Source organism: Piliocolobus tephrosceles, chromosome 18, assembly GCF_002776525.5.
Source record: "Piliocolobus tephrosceles isolate RC106 chromosome 18, ASM277652v3, whole genome shotgun sequence".
NCBI classification, from domain to species: domain Eukaryota; kingdom Metazoa; phylum Chordata; class Mammalia; order Primates; family Cercopithecidae; genus Piliocolobus; species Piliocolobus tephrosceles.
In genome coordinates this window covers 72,925,158-72,943,173 of record NC_045451.1, presented here as the reverse complement: position 1 = coordinate 72,943,173, position 18,016 = coordinate 72,925,158, and the positions used below count along the sequence as shown (strand labels likewise).

The following is an 18,016-nucleotide window of genomic DNA, read 5'->3' as shown; positions in this document are numbered from 1 at the left end:
CAGCCATTATGTTGTTCATCCAGAATTAAGAATTTAAGCTTTTCACTCCTCTTTGGGTAGTATTATTTAAGTAAGAACTTCTAGGAAAATAGTATGAGTTTGGTTATTTTTCCCTCAGCAGCAGGAATTTTCTGAATATTTAGCACATTCAGTTGCTCCAAGAACAGTATTGAGCAATGCTGCACATGTGCTTTCTCCTAAGGCTGCCTCCCCTGGCGCCTGGGTTCTGGGAAGACTCATTGTCCTTCAGGGAGGGGAGCATTTTTCCTCACTGCCATTGCTGAGCCTTTTCTCCTGCTGTGTACGGTTTAGCCCAGGGCAGAGCCATCGCTGACTGTGAGGAGTGATGGATAGAAGTGTTTACTTGGTTTGCGAGGCCTTGTCTCTAGTGGGTAACAATCTGACAAGGAAAACATTTCAAAGAGCCCTGACTGGGCCTGGCTTGGTAACTCACGCCTGTAATCCCAGTACTTCGGGAGACGGAGGCTGGAGAATCATTTGAGCCCAGGAGTTCGAGACCAGCCTGGGCAACACGGTAAAACCCCATCTCTATTTAAAAAAAAAAAGCCCTGACCCTCTGGGCATTGGGAGAATGAAAAGTTCAGACTTTTGAACTCTTCCTACTTTATTTTTTTAAATTTAGGATGGAAGGTGGGAATTATGCAATTTGGTGAGGATGTTACAGAAACTGCTTCAGGCCTTTCTGGTTTTGCGTTAGACAGTATGTTTTGAGGAGCTCCAAGAATTGCACAGGAATTTTTTTCTTTATACAGACCAGTTTTTAAAGACACATCAAGTTCTTTATTGTGGCTCTGATTTGGCAGATTTTTCAGAAACAGGTTGCTCTTGATATATCAAATTTCTGCTATTAAAAACTTCAGTTATTTTGAGTTTGGTGAATTCAGGAGCGGGAACCTAGGGAAGTCATCTGTGGGGCATCTTTGCACTAAGAGAAGTTTCTGATGAGCCTCCATTCAGTTTAGTAGAATATTGGTGTGGATGTCTGGTGGCACAACCTATTCTTGGTGCAGTTTGGCTTTCCGTGGCCTGAGGCGTAGAGCTGACTTGGGACTGGACCCTCTGCCCACACCCACCTGACCCTTGCACCTTCCCAGCATAAAGCGGTGTGTGAGAGCCACCGTCTCCACAGAAAGCACCACGTTTGTTTCATTTGACTTGTTTGAACCCATTTCTCTTGCCTTTGCCTTTTTAAATAAAAATAGCAAAAATTGATTAAAGTGGAGCCCATTTTTCTTTTCAGTCTTGCAGGTAAAGTCTTTAAAACAACTAACCCTCCCAATGATTTAACCGTATTTTCTTACCCTCCTCCCTGAATAATATTTACAAATAAATAATAACGTGAATTTTTAAAAACACGGTCCTTCAGTTATAAATGATAGTTCATTCTTGGTAAGTGTATCTGTAACAAAATACTGGGGAAGGACATGAGGTATGGTCAACACCTATAGTTCTGCCAACCAGCTTAAATACATAATCTATATTTAACCCACATAACACCTCTTCTAGGTAGACAGCATTCTCCCTATTTTCAGATGAGAAAACTGAGTCAAAGAATAAGTAACTTGCCCAAGATTGCACAGCTAGTACATAACAGAACTGAGATTCACTCTCCAATCTGTAGACTTCCAGTGACTCCCAACCTCATACTTTTTCTATTATGTTACACTGACTCTGTGTTGTTTTTTTTTTTGGAGACGGAGTTTGGCTCTGTCACCCAGGCTGGAGTGCGGTGGCACAATCTCACTGCAAGCTCTGCCTCCCAGGTTCACGCCATTCTCCTGCCTCAGCCTCCCAAGTAGCTGGGACCACAAGCACCCGCCACCATGCCTGGCTAATTTTTTTGTATTTTTTTTCAGTAGAGACGGGGTTTCACCGTGTTAGCCAGAATGGTCTCAATCTCCTGACCTCGTGATCCGTGCGCCTCGGCCTCCCAAAGTGCTGGGATTACAGGCTTGGGCCACTGCGTCCAATCGACTCTGTTTTAAATGGAATATTTAAGTGGGAAAGTAATAGACAACCACTCTTACCTGTTAAAATCCAGAGTAATTCTCTATTTTTTAAATGGAGCACATTTAAAAAACTTGGTGCACCAGTCTGAATTACCACTGCAACAGAGAGATACTAGAACATCAGAGTATTCTCTAAACCAGATCATTATTTCATTCACTTTGATTGATTGAATTAAGTTGTTTATTTTAAAAAAACATGGATGCATGGAAAACATATTTTGCAGCACTCAGAATCAACAAAAAGTACCTTCAGCCACTTCGGTTCAGGTTCTGAAGATTCATGTAATAAACATCCATAGTAGTTTTGAACTCACAGATATCTAATGAGAATGTTTTCTTGATGACTTGACATTTCTCTGTCAGTGTTGGATAATCAAAGGAAAAAAGGACTGTTCCGAACACCAAGGTGCTTGATAAAATTCCGCCAAATACCCTGTCTTTAAAGGGAGTAGCCTAATTCTCAGCATTTGGGAGTTCTTGACTAAACGTGTGGGTACGATTTATATTTCCTATTTATTAATATATATGTGAAGATATAATACTGACAAGTATTTAGATTTGGAGGTTTTGTGGTACTGAGGGGAGCTGGGGGAAGAATGGAAATACCACTGACCTCCTAAAAAGTTCAGTTTCTTGCAAAGTTTGTGAAGTGACATCAAAAACTCAACTGCCCTTACGATAGTCATTCCATCTGTCTGTTGCTTATTTGAACTCTCATTTATTTTTACTTTTTGGCATTAAAATGCAATAAATCTGTCAATTATTTTATGTCTTTTGTATTAATAGTAGCTTAAGATTGGGTCACTTCATTTCAGTAGATATAATTGTTAGTATTATCCTTCAGGGCAAAAAGCATCTGCTAACAACCTGTGATTTAAAACTATAGGCCGACTGTATGTTCAAACAGTATGTTGATAATATTTTTAGCAGTATTACACAGTGGAGGTCCAAATTGGATTAGACTTTTGCATTGAATTCCAAAGTATTGGTAAGTCTAGTACATACTATAAAGTCTTGCTAAATTCTTGTGGGTACATTATTTTTAAAACCTGTCTGTCTGTCAGTATCACATAGAGGTCACTTCTTGAGTAAAACAACATGACCTTAAAAATTCACATAATTCTTGAAAAAGAATATAAGTCATGAGGCCGCGCCACCCCACCCCCGTGTGATATCCGACACCTCAGCCATTTTACCGAGATAACAGTGGGGCACTTAGCGTGGTTGGATGCGGCATGTGGGGATGATTTTTGGTGGCCTTTGCAGTTCATTGTTAGTCCTTTTATGTTTGTGTGCATCTGTGTTCGTCTGTGTTTGGTAAATATGAATTGAATAGATGACTTCTTATTTTATGTTTTAGGCCAAGATTGACAGACACCTAATGTTCATGACTTGAGAATATTCTGCAGCTATAAATTTTGAACCATTGATGTGCAAAGCAAGACCTGAAGCCCACTCCGGAAACTGAAGTGAGGCTCGCTAACCCGCTAGATTGCCTCACAGTTGTTTGTTTACAAAGTAAACTTTACATCCAGGGGATGAAGAGCACCCACCAGCAGAAGACTTTGCAGAACCTTTAATTGGATGTGTTAAGTGTTTTTAATGCGTGTATGAAATGTAGACAGATGTACAAGAAATAAATTAGGAGAGATTACTTTGTATTGTACTGCCATTCCTACTGTATTTTTATACTTTTTGGCAGCATTAAATATTTTTGTTAAATAGTCTTATGTTGGTTTGTGTGCATTATCTTAGGACAGCTCTGCTTCTAATAATATTTTCCTGTGGGTTTATAATTTCTGTAACAAGTAATTGACATATTGCCGAGGCGAGCGGATCACTTGAGGATTTGAGACCAGCCCGGCCAACATGGCGAAACCCCGTCTCTACTAAAAATAGAAAAAAAATTGGACCTGGTGGCAGGCACCTGTAATCCCAGCTACTTGGGAGGCTGAGGCAGGAGAATCACTTGAACCTGGGAGGCAGAGGTTGCAGTGAGCGAAGATATCACCGCTACATTCCACCCTGGGCAATGAGTGAAAACTCCGTCTCAAAAAGTTTTTTAGTTGCCCTTCAATAGTCTTTCTATCCTTAATCGTACAGGTTAGGTGAAAGCAATAATAGAAGAGTTAACGATATTCCTTTGTTACTTGGGAGAATATTAATATAGATAATGGTGTTGCCTTAAGATCGACAGTAATTTCAAACCAAGTAACAGCAGTTCAGTGCAGTTTTTAGAATCACAGCATCATTCCTGTGTGGGATGTTGTGCTTTCCCCAAACAATTCCCATTACAAGAAAACCAGGGCTGGGCGCAGTGGCTCACACCTGTAATCCCAGCACTTTGGGAGGCCAAGGCGGGCAGATCACGAGGTCAGGAGATCGAGACCATCCTGGCCAACATGGAGAAACCCCGTCTCTACCAAAATACAAAAAATTAGCCAGGCGTAGTGGTGCGCGCTCATAGTCCCAGCTACTCGGGAGGCTGAGGCAGGGGAATCGCTTGAACCCGGGAGGTGGAGATTGCAGTGAGCCGAGATTGTGCCACTGCATTCCAGCCTGGCAACAGAGCCAGACTCCGTCTCAAATATATATATATAACAATTTTTTTTGTTTTGCCAACTTTGAAAATCAAAATATTCATAAATACATCTATTTCATATATTTAAATGACTTAGGTTCCTTTTTGCCTATATGCCAGGTTTTCTGGGTCTATTTTAGGAGTACGTAAACTATTCCTGCTAAATAGTTCCTGAAGGATGCATGAAAACTTTCTTTTTTTTTTTTTTTTTTTTTTGAGACGGAGTCTCGCTCTGTCGCCCAGGTAGGAGTGCAGTGGCCAGATCTCAGCTCACTGCAAGCTCCGTCTCCCGGGTTCACGCCATTCTCCTGCCTCAGCCTCCCGAGTAGCTGGGACTACAGGCGCCGCCATCTCGCCCGGCTAGTTTTTTGTATTTTAGTAGAGACGGGGTTTCACCGTGTTAGCCAGGATGGTCTCGATCTCCTGACCTCGTGATCCGCCCATCTCGGCCTCCCAAAGTGCTGGGATTACAGGCTTGAGCCACTGCGCCCGGCCAGATATTAATTTTTTTTTTTTTTTTTTTTTTTTTTTGAGACGGAGTCTTGCTCTGTCGCCCGGGCTGGAGTGCAGTGGCCGGATCTCAGCTCACTGCAAGCTCCACCTCCCGGGTTCAGCCATTCTCCTGCCTCAGCCTCCGGAGTAGCTGGGACTACAGGCACCTGCCACCTCGTCCGGCTAGTTTTTTTGTGTGTTTTTAGTAGAGACGGGGTTTCACCGTGTTAGCCAGGATGGTCTCGATCTCCTGACCTTGTGATCCGCCCGTCTCGGCCTCCCAAAGTGCTGGGATTACAGGCTTGAGCCACCGTGCCCGGCCCTGAAAACTTTCTTATACTACAAAGTAGTATGGGAAGATGATCTTTCCATGGTGTCCACAAAGCCTCTGGAAAGAATCATCTACACTCGGCTACCCGTCTGCTCTCTTCCTGCACACCCTTCCCCCACTCCCAAAATGACCCAGAAACGTCATTTTAGCTTGTACTGTAGCTTAATGAAGCTACTGCTCTTCAGGTTTCCCTTCTGTGACTTCTTGGCAGCATCCTTAAGAACTCTTTGAAAGTCTCTCCTTCGCCTCCAAAAGACTTGTCTCTGGGTTTTCTTCGTCTCAGTTCTGCCTGACTCTGGAATACTGGGGTTTCCAAGGACTCCATCTTTGGGCCTTTCATTTTAACACACTTAACCTTGGGTGATCTGATTTTTCCGCAAGTCTTTAATACCAGTAAGCTGATTACATGCAACTTCTTCAACTCCAGGCCAGATGTCACTTCAGAGTTACAAACCATACATCCAGTTCCCTAAGTGGTCATTGCATAAGCTCCTTACCCTCTAAAATTTAACATGATTTCCCTCCTTTCGTCTCTTCCTACTGTATTCCATTTAGCTGGTGGCACCCCCTGGAAACCTGAAATTCATCTTGAGTTCCTCCACTTAGACTTCACGTCCTGTTTGGTTACAAAGTCCTGTCAGTTCTGCACAGTGACTCTCGCTGCCACTGCCCCTGCCTTGGTTTAAAGTTCCATGCTTGTCCAACCCATGGCCCACGGGCTGCATGCCACCCAGGATTGCTTTAATGCAACCCAACACGAATTTGTAAACCTCCTTAAAACGTGAGGGATTTTTTTGCAATTTTTTTGTTTGTTTTGTTTTGTTTTAGCTCACCAGCTATTACTAGTGCATTTTATCTGTGGCCCAAGACAATTCTTCCAGTGTGGCCCACAGAAGTCAAAAGATTGGACACCCCTGACTTAAACCTTCCTTGTGTGTGCGGGTCACAGCACGCAGGTTCCTGCCTAGACATGCCTGTTTGTGCCAATCCACTCAGCACAGCTTCCAACTAATTTAAGATCTGTTACCCTCCTTAAAATTCGCTTACGGCACCTTAGACAATTTCGTCTTCATTTTAAATCACAAAGCCTCAGCACCCACCTGCCCTGATAAGGCACCCTAAGCTGCAGCCATCCCAAACGATTTGGAATTAGTGAACTGTTGCTCATTTGCTCAATGAATATGTAGTGAACACACTTACGTGCTTGGCACTATAGGAGACAGTGGATGTTCAGTGATGGGGGAAAATGACTGTAGTCTACTGTGGTCTTATGGCAGAGTTAAAACAACAAACCTGTAAATAAGTGAGATACTAGGAGTCGTTGGCACCGAATGTTCTTTTGGGATGGCCACGTAAGCCCCCAGTTTGGAAAGGGCAAGACTCGAGCTTTCTGGATTGGATGCGACTCTACCCTGTGGTCTGCAGGACAGGCAGGCATGTATGCCCAAGGCAGCTCTGGAAGCCACGAGAAGCATCTCTGAAATAAGCCGTGTCTGCCACTGCCCTATGCGGTCACTTATTTTTGATGAAAAACCAGTATCTTAACCAATAGAATCAGAAACATATATTCTGCTTGGAAAATAATGCCATCTAAGTAGAAAACTAAAAATTCTTAATTCAGGCCGGACACAGTGGCTCATGCCTGTAATCCCAGCACTTTGGGAGACGAAGGCGGGCGGGTTTACCTGAGGTCAGGAGTTTGAGACCAGCCTGGCTGACATGGTGAAACCCCATCTCTACTAAAAAGTACAAAAATTAGCCGGACATAGTGGTGCACGCCTATAATCCCAGCTACTCAGGAGGCTGAGGCAGGAGAATCGCTTGAACCTGGGAGCCAGCAGTTACAGTAAGCTGAGATTGCACCATTGCACTCCAGCTTGGGCGACAAGAATGAGACTCCATCTAAAAAAAAAAAATTCTTAATTCAAATGTCCCCAGGATGACTTGATTTTAACAAATCTGCTTCAGTCTAACTGTGGTAGAGACATTTACTCCTTTCCAGATATAGTTGGTTCTCCTTATTCGTGGGTTCCCCATTTGACATTTGACATTTGTGGGTTCAATCCACGACAGATCAAAAGAAAATAATACCACAATAAAAAGTAATACAAATAACACAGTATAGGCCAGACACAGTGGCTCATGCCTGTAATCCCAGCACTTTGGGAGGCCCAGGTGGGCAGATCACTTGCCGTCAGGAGTTCGAGACCAGCCTGGCCAACATGGTGAAACCCTGTCTCTACTAAAAATACAGAAGTTAACTGGGTGTGGTGGGGCTGAGGGCGGGGGGCGGCGCGGGAGCGCCTGTAATCCCAACTACTCGGGAGGCTGAAGCAGGAGAATCACTTGAACCCGGGAGCGGAGGTTGCAGTGAGCCGAGATCGCACCACTGCATTCCAGCCTGAGCGACAGAGCAAGACTCCATCTCAAAAAATAAAAATAAAAATAAATAAAATAAATACAGGGTTGGCGGAGTCACTCAGTATCGTTTTCGGTTCAGTGTACCAAGAAGCACAAGGAAAAGCGTCTTTTCCCACCCTGTGGAACTCGAGCAATGATCACAGATTGCAAACGCGGAAAAATGGACGGAGCAGTTCGTCCATGTAAGGATTCGGATTTCTGCGCTGAGTTTTCCATGACTGTCCTGCCCCTTCTCCAACAGCGAAAAGAATGGCACTTTTCTAGCCAGGATTGGAGGTGGGTGCTGGTGAGCAGGCGCAAGGTGGGCATCGTATTGCAGCCTACGGGCGTTACCGTCTCAATGCACAGTGTCTCAGGAACCGATGCTTGTGGAACGCAGGCAATAGGAAAAAAATTATATGAATGCAAAGAAACCACGCCGCCGGAATGTCTTTGGATGAAGTGACTAACGCACCTGAATAGTTAATATTAATCTGCTTGTGTTTCTGACAGTCTTAATGGACTTCGAGGAAGTTTGAATAAAAATGACAGGTAATGCATATCTGTGTTTGAGCAACAATCTGCTAAGCTGGAGTTCGACATGAATAATTTTAGCCGAACATGAGTGAGGGAAGCTCAGCGCTCTCCAGCTCTGCGAGTCCCCAGCATGGCCCTCCGCGTGGAGCTGGGTCTGCAGAGCTGGCCCGAGCCCGGCCGCCCCCACGGCCTGCACCTGCGGTCCCCTCAGTACTCCCTGAGGCCGGACCGGGGCTTCGCCGGCGGCTAACGCCTAGCGGTGATTTCCTGCGAGGGGAGCATCTGCGCAGGGCGATCGCGAAAGTTCTCCTGCTGGCTGCGGGGTCGTCCTGCCCGAGAGGCGTCCGCACCGGCGTATCTGGGCCCGCAGCCGTGTCGAGCGGGTGTCCGGTGTTTTATGGGAAGCTCCGAGAGCCCAGTCCGTGGCCGCGCATCCGCCCACGGCTCCCCTGGAGGCACAGGCCCCGGCTCACTTCCCCACTCAAAACTCCGCGGGGACTTGTGCCGTCCGCAGCTCCGGTCGGGAACGACGCAGGGAAGCGGGTTCCAGGAAAGGCTCCACCTCGGAGCGGGGTGGCGCAGCCCAGGGCACGGCCCTCCGCCCGCTAGGGGGCCCGACGGCGCCAGCACAGCGCGCGCACCACGCCGCGCGCACCACGCCGCGCGCACCACGCCGTTCCGTTCCCGCTTTAGAGAAGTCCCAGGAAACGGCGAGGAGGAAGATACCTTGGAAGCAGCGCCGTGAACGGTTCCCCACCCGAAGGAAGAAGCTCGTTCCCTTTTGGCTCCAGGACTCTTCGGGGTGGGGCTGCTGCCCTGAAACCAGCTCCATCTCCCGAAGACCGAAAGCCGTGGTGTCGCTGGGGCCAGGGGCGAGACGTCGAACACGTGGGTTGGATGAGAAGGCGCTGGAGACGGAGGGTGTGGTCGCGGATGGGAATGTGCTGAAGCCCCTGAGCTGTGCGAGTAAAAATGGTTGACAGTAAGTTTTATGTGTATTTTACCATGATTTGTGTGTGTGTGTAGAAGTTCTGTTTATCAGTACAATGGGAATAATATTGGTACCTATAGTTCGCAGGGTTGTTGAGAGGAAGAAATAAGATCTCAAGTGCTTATCACAGCATCCAGCGCCTAAATACGCAGGAATAGTAATACAATGAGCAGCTGAAGAATGTGCTATTTATATTAAAACAAAAACGACATCAGGCCGTCCCTCAGCCAGGCAGCAAAGTTAGCACCCAGGCAGTGAGCCATGGTGTGGTGTGTGCTTTCGCATGGGTGTGAAGAGAACGCCTTACCTCTATGGTCTCCCTCCCCAAACACAAAACCCCATCTAACCGTGAGAAAAACACCAGACACGTCCCCGCTGAGAGGACAGCGGGCCAGGCCTCCTCAACACTGACAGGCTCATCAGCAACAAGGAAAGTGTCTCAGCTGGGGAGGAGCCTGCGGAGACGAAACACAACCACCAACTGCAACAGGCATCCTCGGTGAGCTCCAGCCCAGAAAATGACATCAGGCTAAAAGCTGCGGCCGGGCGCGGTGGCTCACGCCTGTAATCCCAGCACTTTGGGAGGCCGAGACGGGCGGATCACGAGGTCAGGAGATCGAGACCATCCTGGCTAACACGGTGAAACCCCGTCTCTACTGAAAATACAAAAAACTAGCCGGGCGAGGTGGCGGGTGCCTGTAGTGCCAGCTACTCGGGAGGCTGAGGCAGGAGAATGGCGTGAACCCAGGAGGCGGAGCTTGCAGTGAGCTGAGATCCGGCCACTGCACTCCTGCCTGGGCGACAGAGCGAGACTCCGTCTCAAAAAAAGAAAAAAAAACTAAGGGAAGCTGAATAAATGGTGGGTTTTATTTATACCAATGGATCAGCATTAGTTCATTAATTGTGACAAATTTGCCGTTCTAATATAAGATGTTAACAAGAGGTGAAACCGGGTGTGAGGCATAGAGGAACTCTGTGTTAGCTTTGCAGTTGTTCTGTAAATCTACAACTAATCTAAAATTTAACAATTACTAGAAAGAAAGGAAGGAAGACTGAAAAAAGGGTTCAAGAGGAAGTGATAATATTGAAGACAGGAGAAGAAACTGTGACATACAGATAATAGGAGTCCCTGAAGAAGAAATCCAAAGTAAACAGAAGACTGAAATTTGTAAATCAAGAAAAGGTTCCTGAAATAAAATAATTTGAAACTACATACTGAGAAACTTTATATATATTTATGTATTTTTAAGAGACGGGGTCTCGCTGTCTTGCCCAGGCTGAAGTACGGTGGCCCCTTCGAAGCTGCTCCCTGAGCCTGGCTCCCAGGCATCTCACAGGCACTTGGTGCTGGCAAAAGTGGTATTTCTTTCTTTTAAAAATGTAATTTATTTTTATTTGTTTGTTTGTTTGTTTATATATTTATTTTAGATGGAGTCTCGCTCTGTCTCCTAGGCTGGAGTGCAGTGGTGTGATCTCGGCTCACAGCAACCTTCACCTCCCAGGTTCAAGTGATTCTCCTACCTCAGCCTCCCTAGTAGCTGGGACTACAGGCGCCCGCCACCACACCCAGCTAATTTTTGCAATTTTAGTAGTTACGGAGTCTTACCATGTTGGCCAGGCTGGTCTTGAACTCCTGATCTCAGGTGATCTGCCTACCTTGGCCTCCCAAAGTGCTGGAATTACAGATGTGAGCCACTGCGCCTGGCCTCAAATGTAAATTAATTTGTTAAACTTTGGAATGTTTCCAATATACACAACAGTGTGGAGAATCGTGTCATAAGCCCCGTGGGTTACCCCAGTCTCAAGCGTTTTCAACACTGCTCTTCTTGCAAACTCACCTCCAGGGGTCATGCGATGTCCTACACATTAGTCCGATAAGGGCTCTTTACAACTTCGCCTGGTGGCAGTGTCATTATCCCATTCAGCAAGATCCATATGCATTAACACCTTCTAACGCCGTGTCTGTCTTCAGTTTTCCACAGTTATCTCAAAAACGTGTCTTTGCTGTTGATTTGCTTGGATAAAGATCCAAGTTTTGTCCACCCAGTGCATTTTCTGGAAATGGCAGCTGAGTGTCTGGTCCTCTGTAGCAATGCCCTTTCCCTTTTGGCCCCCATGCTGCTTATTCCTGAGGAAAAACATGGGTCATTTTTCCTATGAAATCTCCCACAATTTGGATGTGGTGATGGTATCTTTGTGGTGACATTTGTCAGTCCCTCTGTCATCTATTCCCGGAAACGGATCACTACGTCCAGGTGCCCGTTAGATTTCAGTGTGACGTTCGTGGCAGGAACCCTCCATGACTGGTGCTGTGCACTTTGGTGTCACATCCGGAGACACTTCATGTCTAGTTGTCCCACTTTTCGTAAAACTAAGATTGATTGGTGGACACAGTTGGTGTCTGACCCAGCCTCACGAAGCGCCTCTTCACCCTCTCACCTGGTGGACTTCAGTAGCCATTGGTGATCATTGCCTCAATCTTTATTTCATTAGAGAAAGCAACATAGGAACTTTCTAATTCCATTTCCCCCTGCATTTACTAGCCATGGTTTTTCTTTCTACAAACAATCTGTCTTGAGCCAGGCGTGGTAGCTCACATCTGTAATCCAACACTTTGGGAGGTCAGAGGTGAGAAAATCACTTGAGGCCAGGAGTTTGAGACCAGCCTGGGCAACACAGAGAGACTCTGTCTCTACAAAAACTAAGAAATTAGCAAGGCATGGTGGTGGCGGGCACTGTGATCCCAGCTACTTGGGAGGCTGAGGCAGGAGGATTTCTTGAGCCCAAAAGTTGAGACTGTAGTGCGCTATGATCAGGCCACTGCACACCAGCCTGGGCAACAGAGAGACCCTATGTCTAAAAATCAAAGCATACTTTCCTTCATCAACTACTAAGGTGTTCTGAAATATGGTTTATACTGTCGAAACAAGATAGATAATGCTTGATTTTTTCCTTTTATTTATCAATTTTCAGACTAGTTAGTGTCCTAGAAAGCACCAATGGCATCTAGTTATTTATTTATTTATTTATTTTTAATTTTTTATTTATTTTTTTGAGATGGAGTCTCGCTCTGTTGCCAGGCTGGAGTGCAATTGCACAATCTCGGCTCACCACAACCTCCACCTCCCAGGTTCAAGCGATTCTCCTGCCTCAGCCTCCTGAGTAGCTGGGATTACTGGCATGTGCCACCACACCTGGCTAATTTTGGAATTTTAGTAGAGATGGGGTTTAACCCTGTTGGTCAGGCTGGTCTTGAACTCCTGACCTCAAGTGATCCGCCCCCCTTGGCCTCCCAAATTGCTGGGATTACAGGCATGAGCCACCATGCCTGGCCAATTTTTTATTTTTTAAGATATTATTTGGAGTTCATATATTTTTATGTACTTAAATGCATGTAACAATTGTTATTTTTGATTCTTTCAAATGATACATTTTTGGTACACGGCAGGTGTACCAATCCTTTTGTGACAGGCAAAAGCAAATACTAGAAAGGTGAAGAAAGAGACTCAGCGGGTGGCGCTGGCCAGGTTCAGCACAGGTCATGTCAGTAACGTGTGGCAGCGACAGGAAGCGCCTTCCAGGAGCTCAGGGGAAAACACTGAACACTGCTCCTCTGTGAAAATGGATAGAGTCACATAAGGATGAGGTCAGACCTACTGAATGTCGCTTAAAAAGACAAAATGGCTCCCAAACCAAAATCTAGTTGTCGGCAGTAGCATGCCTAAAGAAATAATGTGTCCGTCAGAAGGAGTTTAGTAATGAAGGGAGCATGGTGGCGAAGCACAGAAGAAAGTCTCTATTTTACATGGCAGAATATTCCTATCTTGGACATCTATCCAGCCAGCCAGCCAGCCAGCCAGCGCAAGGACCCAACGCCATGAAACATTTGAGTCCAATGACAGCCCCTCTTGCTTTGATTCCATGCCCACTAGCCAACTTCCAGATAAGCTTTCTGCCTCCTGGAATATAACATTCACGGGCCAGGTTAAGAAGAATGCACAGTCATGTTTTTCAGCAAGCAAATTGGCCCAGCTGACCACATGGCTTGGCATTTTGTGAGTTTAGTTATCACGTGTCAGTAACCCTGAGTTACATCAATCACAAGTCAAGGACAAAGGGACATTTCTGGGATGGCAAAGACACGGACAGACCTAGAGCCAAGGTGACTCCCTTAAGTGACGTTCTGTGGGGCCTTCAGCAGTCTGTGCCCAGCCTTCCCCTGCAGAAACCCTACCTCACTGTGCTGCTTAGAGGCTTCTAGGCCAGGCGCGGTGGCTCACGCCTGTAATCCCAGCACTTTGGGAGGCCAAGGCGGGCAGATCACGAGGTCAGGAGTTCAAGACCAGCCTGACTTACATGGTGAAACCCCCGTGTCTACTAAAAATACAAAAAGTTAGCCGGAAGTGGTGACGGGCACCTGTAGTCCCAGCTACTTGGGAGGCTGAGGCAGGAGAATCACTTGAACCCGGGAGGCAGAGATTGCAGTGAGCCAGATCGCTCTACTGCACTCCAGCCTGGTCGACAGAGCGAGATTCCCTCTCAAAAACTAAAAAGAAGCTTCTAGCCCAGTTTTAGTGAAACAAACCCTAGCACCCAGTCTCCAAACGCTACTTATAGTCAGAGTTTGCCTAACTAACGTCTGTATTATTTGAATCAGAGCCAGACTTGCTGTTGATATTTGTGACATGACCAAAAAGTGACTGGAATTTAAAATTCTCACCATTGTTGTGGGTTAAGAGGATGAGTGTCTAGGAGTCCCCATGTGAAATCCAAGTCCAAGTGGAAGCACAATTAAGTCAGGACCGTGTTGCTAGGTGTTTGAGAGGAACTCATTGCTAGCCTGAGGGGCGTGATGGAGGCTGCAGATGGAGACAGGTACGGCTCCTGGACCTCCGTGCGGGAGTGCAGTAAAGTCACCTGAGAGTGCTCCAGGTGAGAGATCTACAGATCCTATAGGACACACGAACGTCAGGGCAGGCGTCAACAGACCCCAATTTTAGAAAGCAAGACTGAAAATTAATTCCTACATTAGGTGACCACCAGCCAAAGTGAGTTTAAAATATGAATGAAATTCAAGGTCGTAGGGAATCCCCATGAGGCCACAGGCATGGGAGGGACAGCGAGATGGCCACGTGGTAGGAGCATGGGCCCAAGCATCTGGGCTACTTCCTGGTGCAACTTGCTCCTTCTTGACCTGCTCGAGCCCGATCCCGTGTATTCCACTGAAGATGGAGTGCGGCTGTGCACATCCAGTGGCTAGCTCGTGAGTCAGACAGCACTCATTCATGATGGGCAGCTCAGGCCACAGGAGGACGTGGTGGCCCATGGTCATTCAATGTCTGCTAGAACCTGGTAGCAAGCCAATAACTGTTTCTCGAAAGGAGAGTATTCACTGAGAGTAGCATATTCTAACAATCTGAGAGTTTGCACTGTCTTCACCCATGAAGGCCTGCCAGAGGCTCCATGCTGCTTCCTTATCCATCACTGGCAGTTTAAGCCCCATCAGTTCTGCAGGGTCACACAGGCCAAATGCAAAGCAGCTGGTACAACTGACCTATTGCAGAGACATCTCTTACTCTGAGCCCTACTCAAAACTGGCGGCTGGAACGGCCACTGAGTCAGCGGGCTGGAGTAGCAGGCCTGGAGGAGTCACATACTGCCTCCAAGATCCCGTGAGGCCCACTCAGTGCTGTTACTCTTCCTTGGCACTAGGAGGGACCAGTTGCCGAAACTTGTCCTTCACTTGGAAGAGATATCTTGACATGCCCCGGACGACTGGACCCTTTAACATTTTTGGAGGGCTGATTTCTCGACCTCTGGCACAAGTAGCGGCTACTCCAAGTCTCAAGTAGTAGTTATGTCCTGCGCAAATGTCCCAACTGCATGTTTTGCTCGATATAATGTACTAGTGGAAGGGAAAGGTGATCAGGGTTCCTGGTGACTACATTATGGCACAGGGCTAGAAAGCTGATATAGCCAGACTTGGGGCAGTGAAGATGTATTACTGGCCTTACCAGGTGAAAGGAAACTGCTTCTGATGATATTTACTAGGTATAAAGAGGCGTCTGTCAAATCAGTAGCTCCATATAGATGACAAGGAATACGTTAATTGCTCCAGTAACGAAACTACATCTGAAATAGCAGCTGCAAGTGGAGTCACCACCTGACTGAGGGACAATCCATTGTCATCCCCAAAGATACATCAGTCTATGTGCAGGCCAAATAAGTGGCTTGGATGGGGATATGGTAGGAATCACCACGCTTGCATCTTTGACTACTTTGATGGTGGCACAATTTCTGCAGTCCTTCCAGAAATGTGATACTGCTTTTGGTTTTAAGATTTTTTTTTTTAAGTAGAGGCAGTCAGTGGCTTCCTCTGGGCCTCTCCTGCCATAATTGCCTTGTACCACAGGTCAGGGAACTAGCGCATGGATTCTCCAAGTTCCTGAGCACATCTCTTCCAGATATTGTGCATTCCAAAACTGGGACACCACTGTGAGAAGAACATGAGCCAAAATGCCATTGGTCACCTGCCCTCCACAAGCTCCTCTGACTGGGGGACATTGGTGGTGTTTTGCATCTCCAGGAACTGGTGCCAATTCTGAGCCAGCTTCTAGTCCTTTCACATCTGATTCTTTTGCCTTCTCCAGCGCACAGTCACACTAGAAAATGGGTGCAGTCCCCTTTAGGGAAGGCTGAGATAAAGACCAGCGATAGGAATGTCTGGCAGTGTAATGAGGTCTTTCCAGCAGGAGACTGGCTCCCTGCATCAAGAGAGCTCTCGGTGTGTGGGACGGATCATGTCAGCGATGTGACCAGGGACTCTTCACTCTGTGTTGGGGCGATTCAGGTCAGATTTCTGTTTACTAGACGGAAAGCTTTTCTGATTATGCAGCTCAGATAGGACATCAGTGGGTCTCCTCTCTGTTTCAGTTCTAGGGACATCCTGACCGACAACCAGCACTGCAGGTCCCTGTGAGTTAGACTGCTTTGTTCCTGTGTCTGTTACAGTAACCACGCCCAGTTTGTCTTTGGTGATTAAATAATGCCCCTTACTCTCTGCAGCCCGGGAACCCACCATCCATGTGGAATGAGTGGTACCCATCAAATGAATCCGCTGCTGCTGTAATTCCTGTCCACCACAGAGCTCCCCAGGGATGCTGGTGCTCCCCTCACAAATCTGTTTCTCAGAGCCCTGGTGGTGAGAGCATGCTTTCTGGGCCCACCTAGGGGACACGGGGAGGGGTGAGTGAGCAGGTCTCACACGATCGGTGCACTCTGATATTCCCCTCTCCCAAAGCCCCTGCACACCTGTCTTCCTCTGGAGCACCCCAGCACTTCCCTTTCATTTGGTGTGGGCCCCTTGGGTCCATGTTTCATAAAATGTCCCGGGCAAACTGAGATGCCCCCAGCCCCAAACTAACACATTAGATCTGAAGGCAGCTTGATGATCCCGTAACAAAAACTTTGACCTAATATCATTTTACATTCATTCAAACTCCATCTCACACCCTTGGGTCCATGTCCACACTTATTTCCCAGGTTTCTCTCAGTACAAATGGCAAAATCAGGCAGTTCTTTTGTTTTTCCCCTCAGGGACTTGCTGGAACTTGAATCTGGTTCTGGGTCTAGAACAAGGGGTGGTGGTCAGGCTGGTTCTGAGGACAGTAAGTGGCGTCTTCCCAGACAAAGGGACAAGAATGTACTTTGGCAGGGATTGAGGGCTTCTTCTGTGGACAAAGAGGTCTTAGCGGACTCGGCAGGGTTTACGGTCCCCTGCAACACTGGAGCCTGCCCATATGTCTTTCTTCCAACCCTGGGTCCCATTCCCTCCTGGTCAGTGTCCTAATGTTAGCAAAAGAGACCCGAGAGGATGGAGGGTCCATCTGTGCTGTAATTCAGCCACACACAGGGTTAGACTTTGGATGTGGCTTTCAGAAATCTTGGCTGTGTTGCTACAGGAGATAAGCGGTGTTGTTTTGTTTTGTTTTGAGACAGGGTCTCTCTTCATTGCCCAAGCTGGAGTGCAGTGGCATGATCATGGCTCACTGCAGCCTTGGCCTCCCAGGCTAAGGTGATCCTCCACCTCAGCCTCCAGAGTAGCTAGGACTACTGGCGCCCACCACCTCCAGCTAATTTTTAAATTTTTTGTAGAGACGGGGTTTTGCCGTGTTGCCCAGGCTGGTCTTGAACTCCTGAACTCAATCCATCCACTCGGCTCAGCTTCCCCAAGTGCTGAGATTACAGGCATGAGCCACGGCATCCAGCCAGAATCATTAAATTGTAAGGCTAATCAGATGAGACAACCAATTCCTGAAAACCCAGAATCAATTCAGAGAATTCATCTTTAAGATTCTGTTTCTGTAGGACCAGCCGGCTTCCAGTACCAAATTCTGCTGTCAGTCAGGAATGAATCAGAGAAGCGGAGCCCCTTGGAGGTAGGGGCATGTACCCGTGCGCGTGATGTTATTTGTCACAGGGACTTGACCTTCTGCAGCTGTGGGAGCTGGGTAAGCCCCCTCTCCAAGGCTGTCTCCAAGGGCAGGCAGAGGCGAGGGGGATGTAAGGTGAGGGGGCAGGGCCGCAGGGATAGACTGAAGCGGCAGCTCTCGCAGCACCACTGGGCCGAGTGCCCTGCAGGAGGAGCTGGCGCT

General features: G+C 47.1%; 1 protein-coding gene across 3 annotated transcripts in view; it reads left to right on the top strand.

The window, feature by feature from the left end:
* PTPN2 (protein tyrosine phosphatase non-receptor type 2) overlaps positions 1-3,757 on the top strand; it is a 100,496-nt gene extending 96,739 nt beyond the window's left edge. For all 3 annotated transcript variants that reach the window (XM_023228345.2, XM_023228344.2, XM_023228342.3), the window contains one exon: positions 3,391-3,757. In XM_023228345.2, coding sequence (XP_023084113.1) covers positions 3,391-3,412 — 22 coding nt within the window. In that variant the 3' untranslated portion in view covers positions 3,413-3,757. The remainder of the gene's footprint in view (positions 1-3,390) is intronic.
* The last annotated feature ends 14,259 nt before the right edge of the window (positions 3,758-18,016 follow it).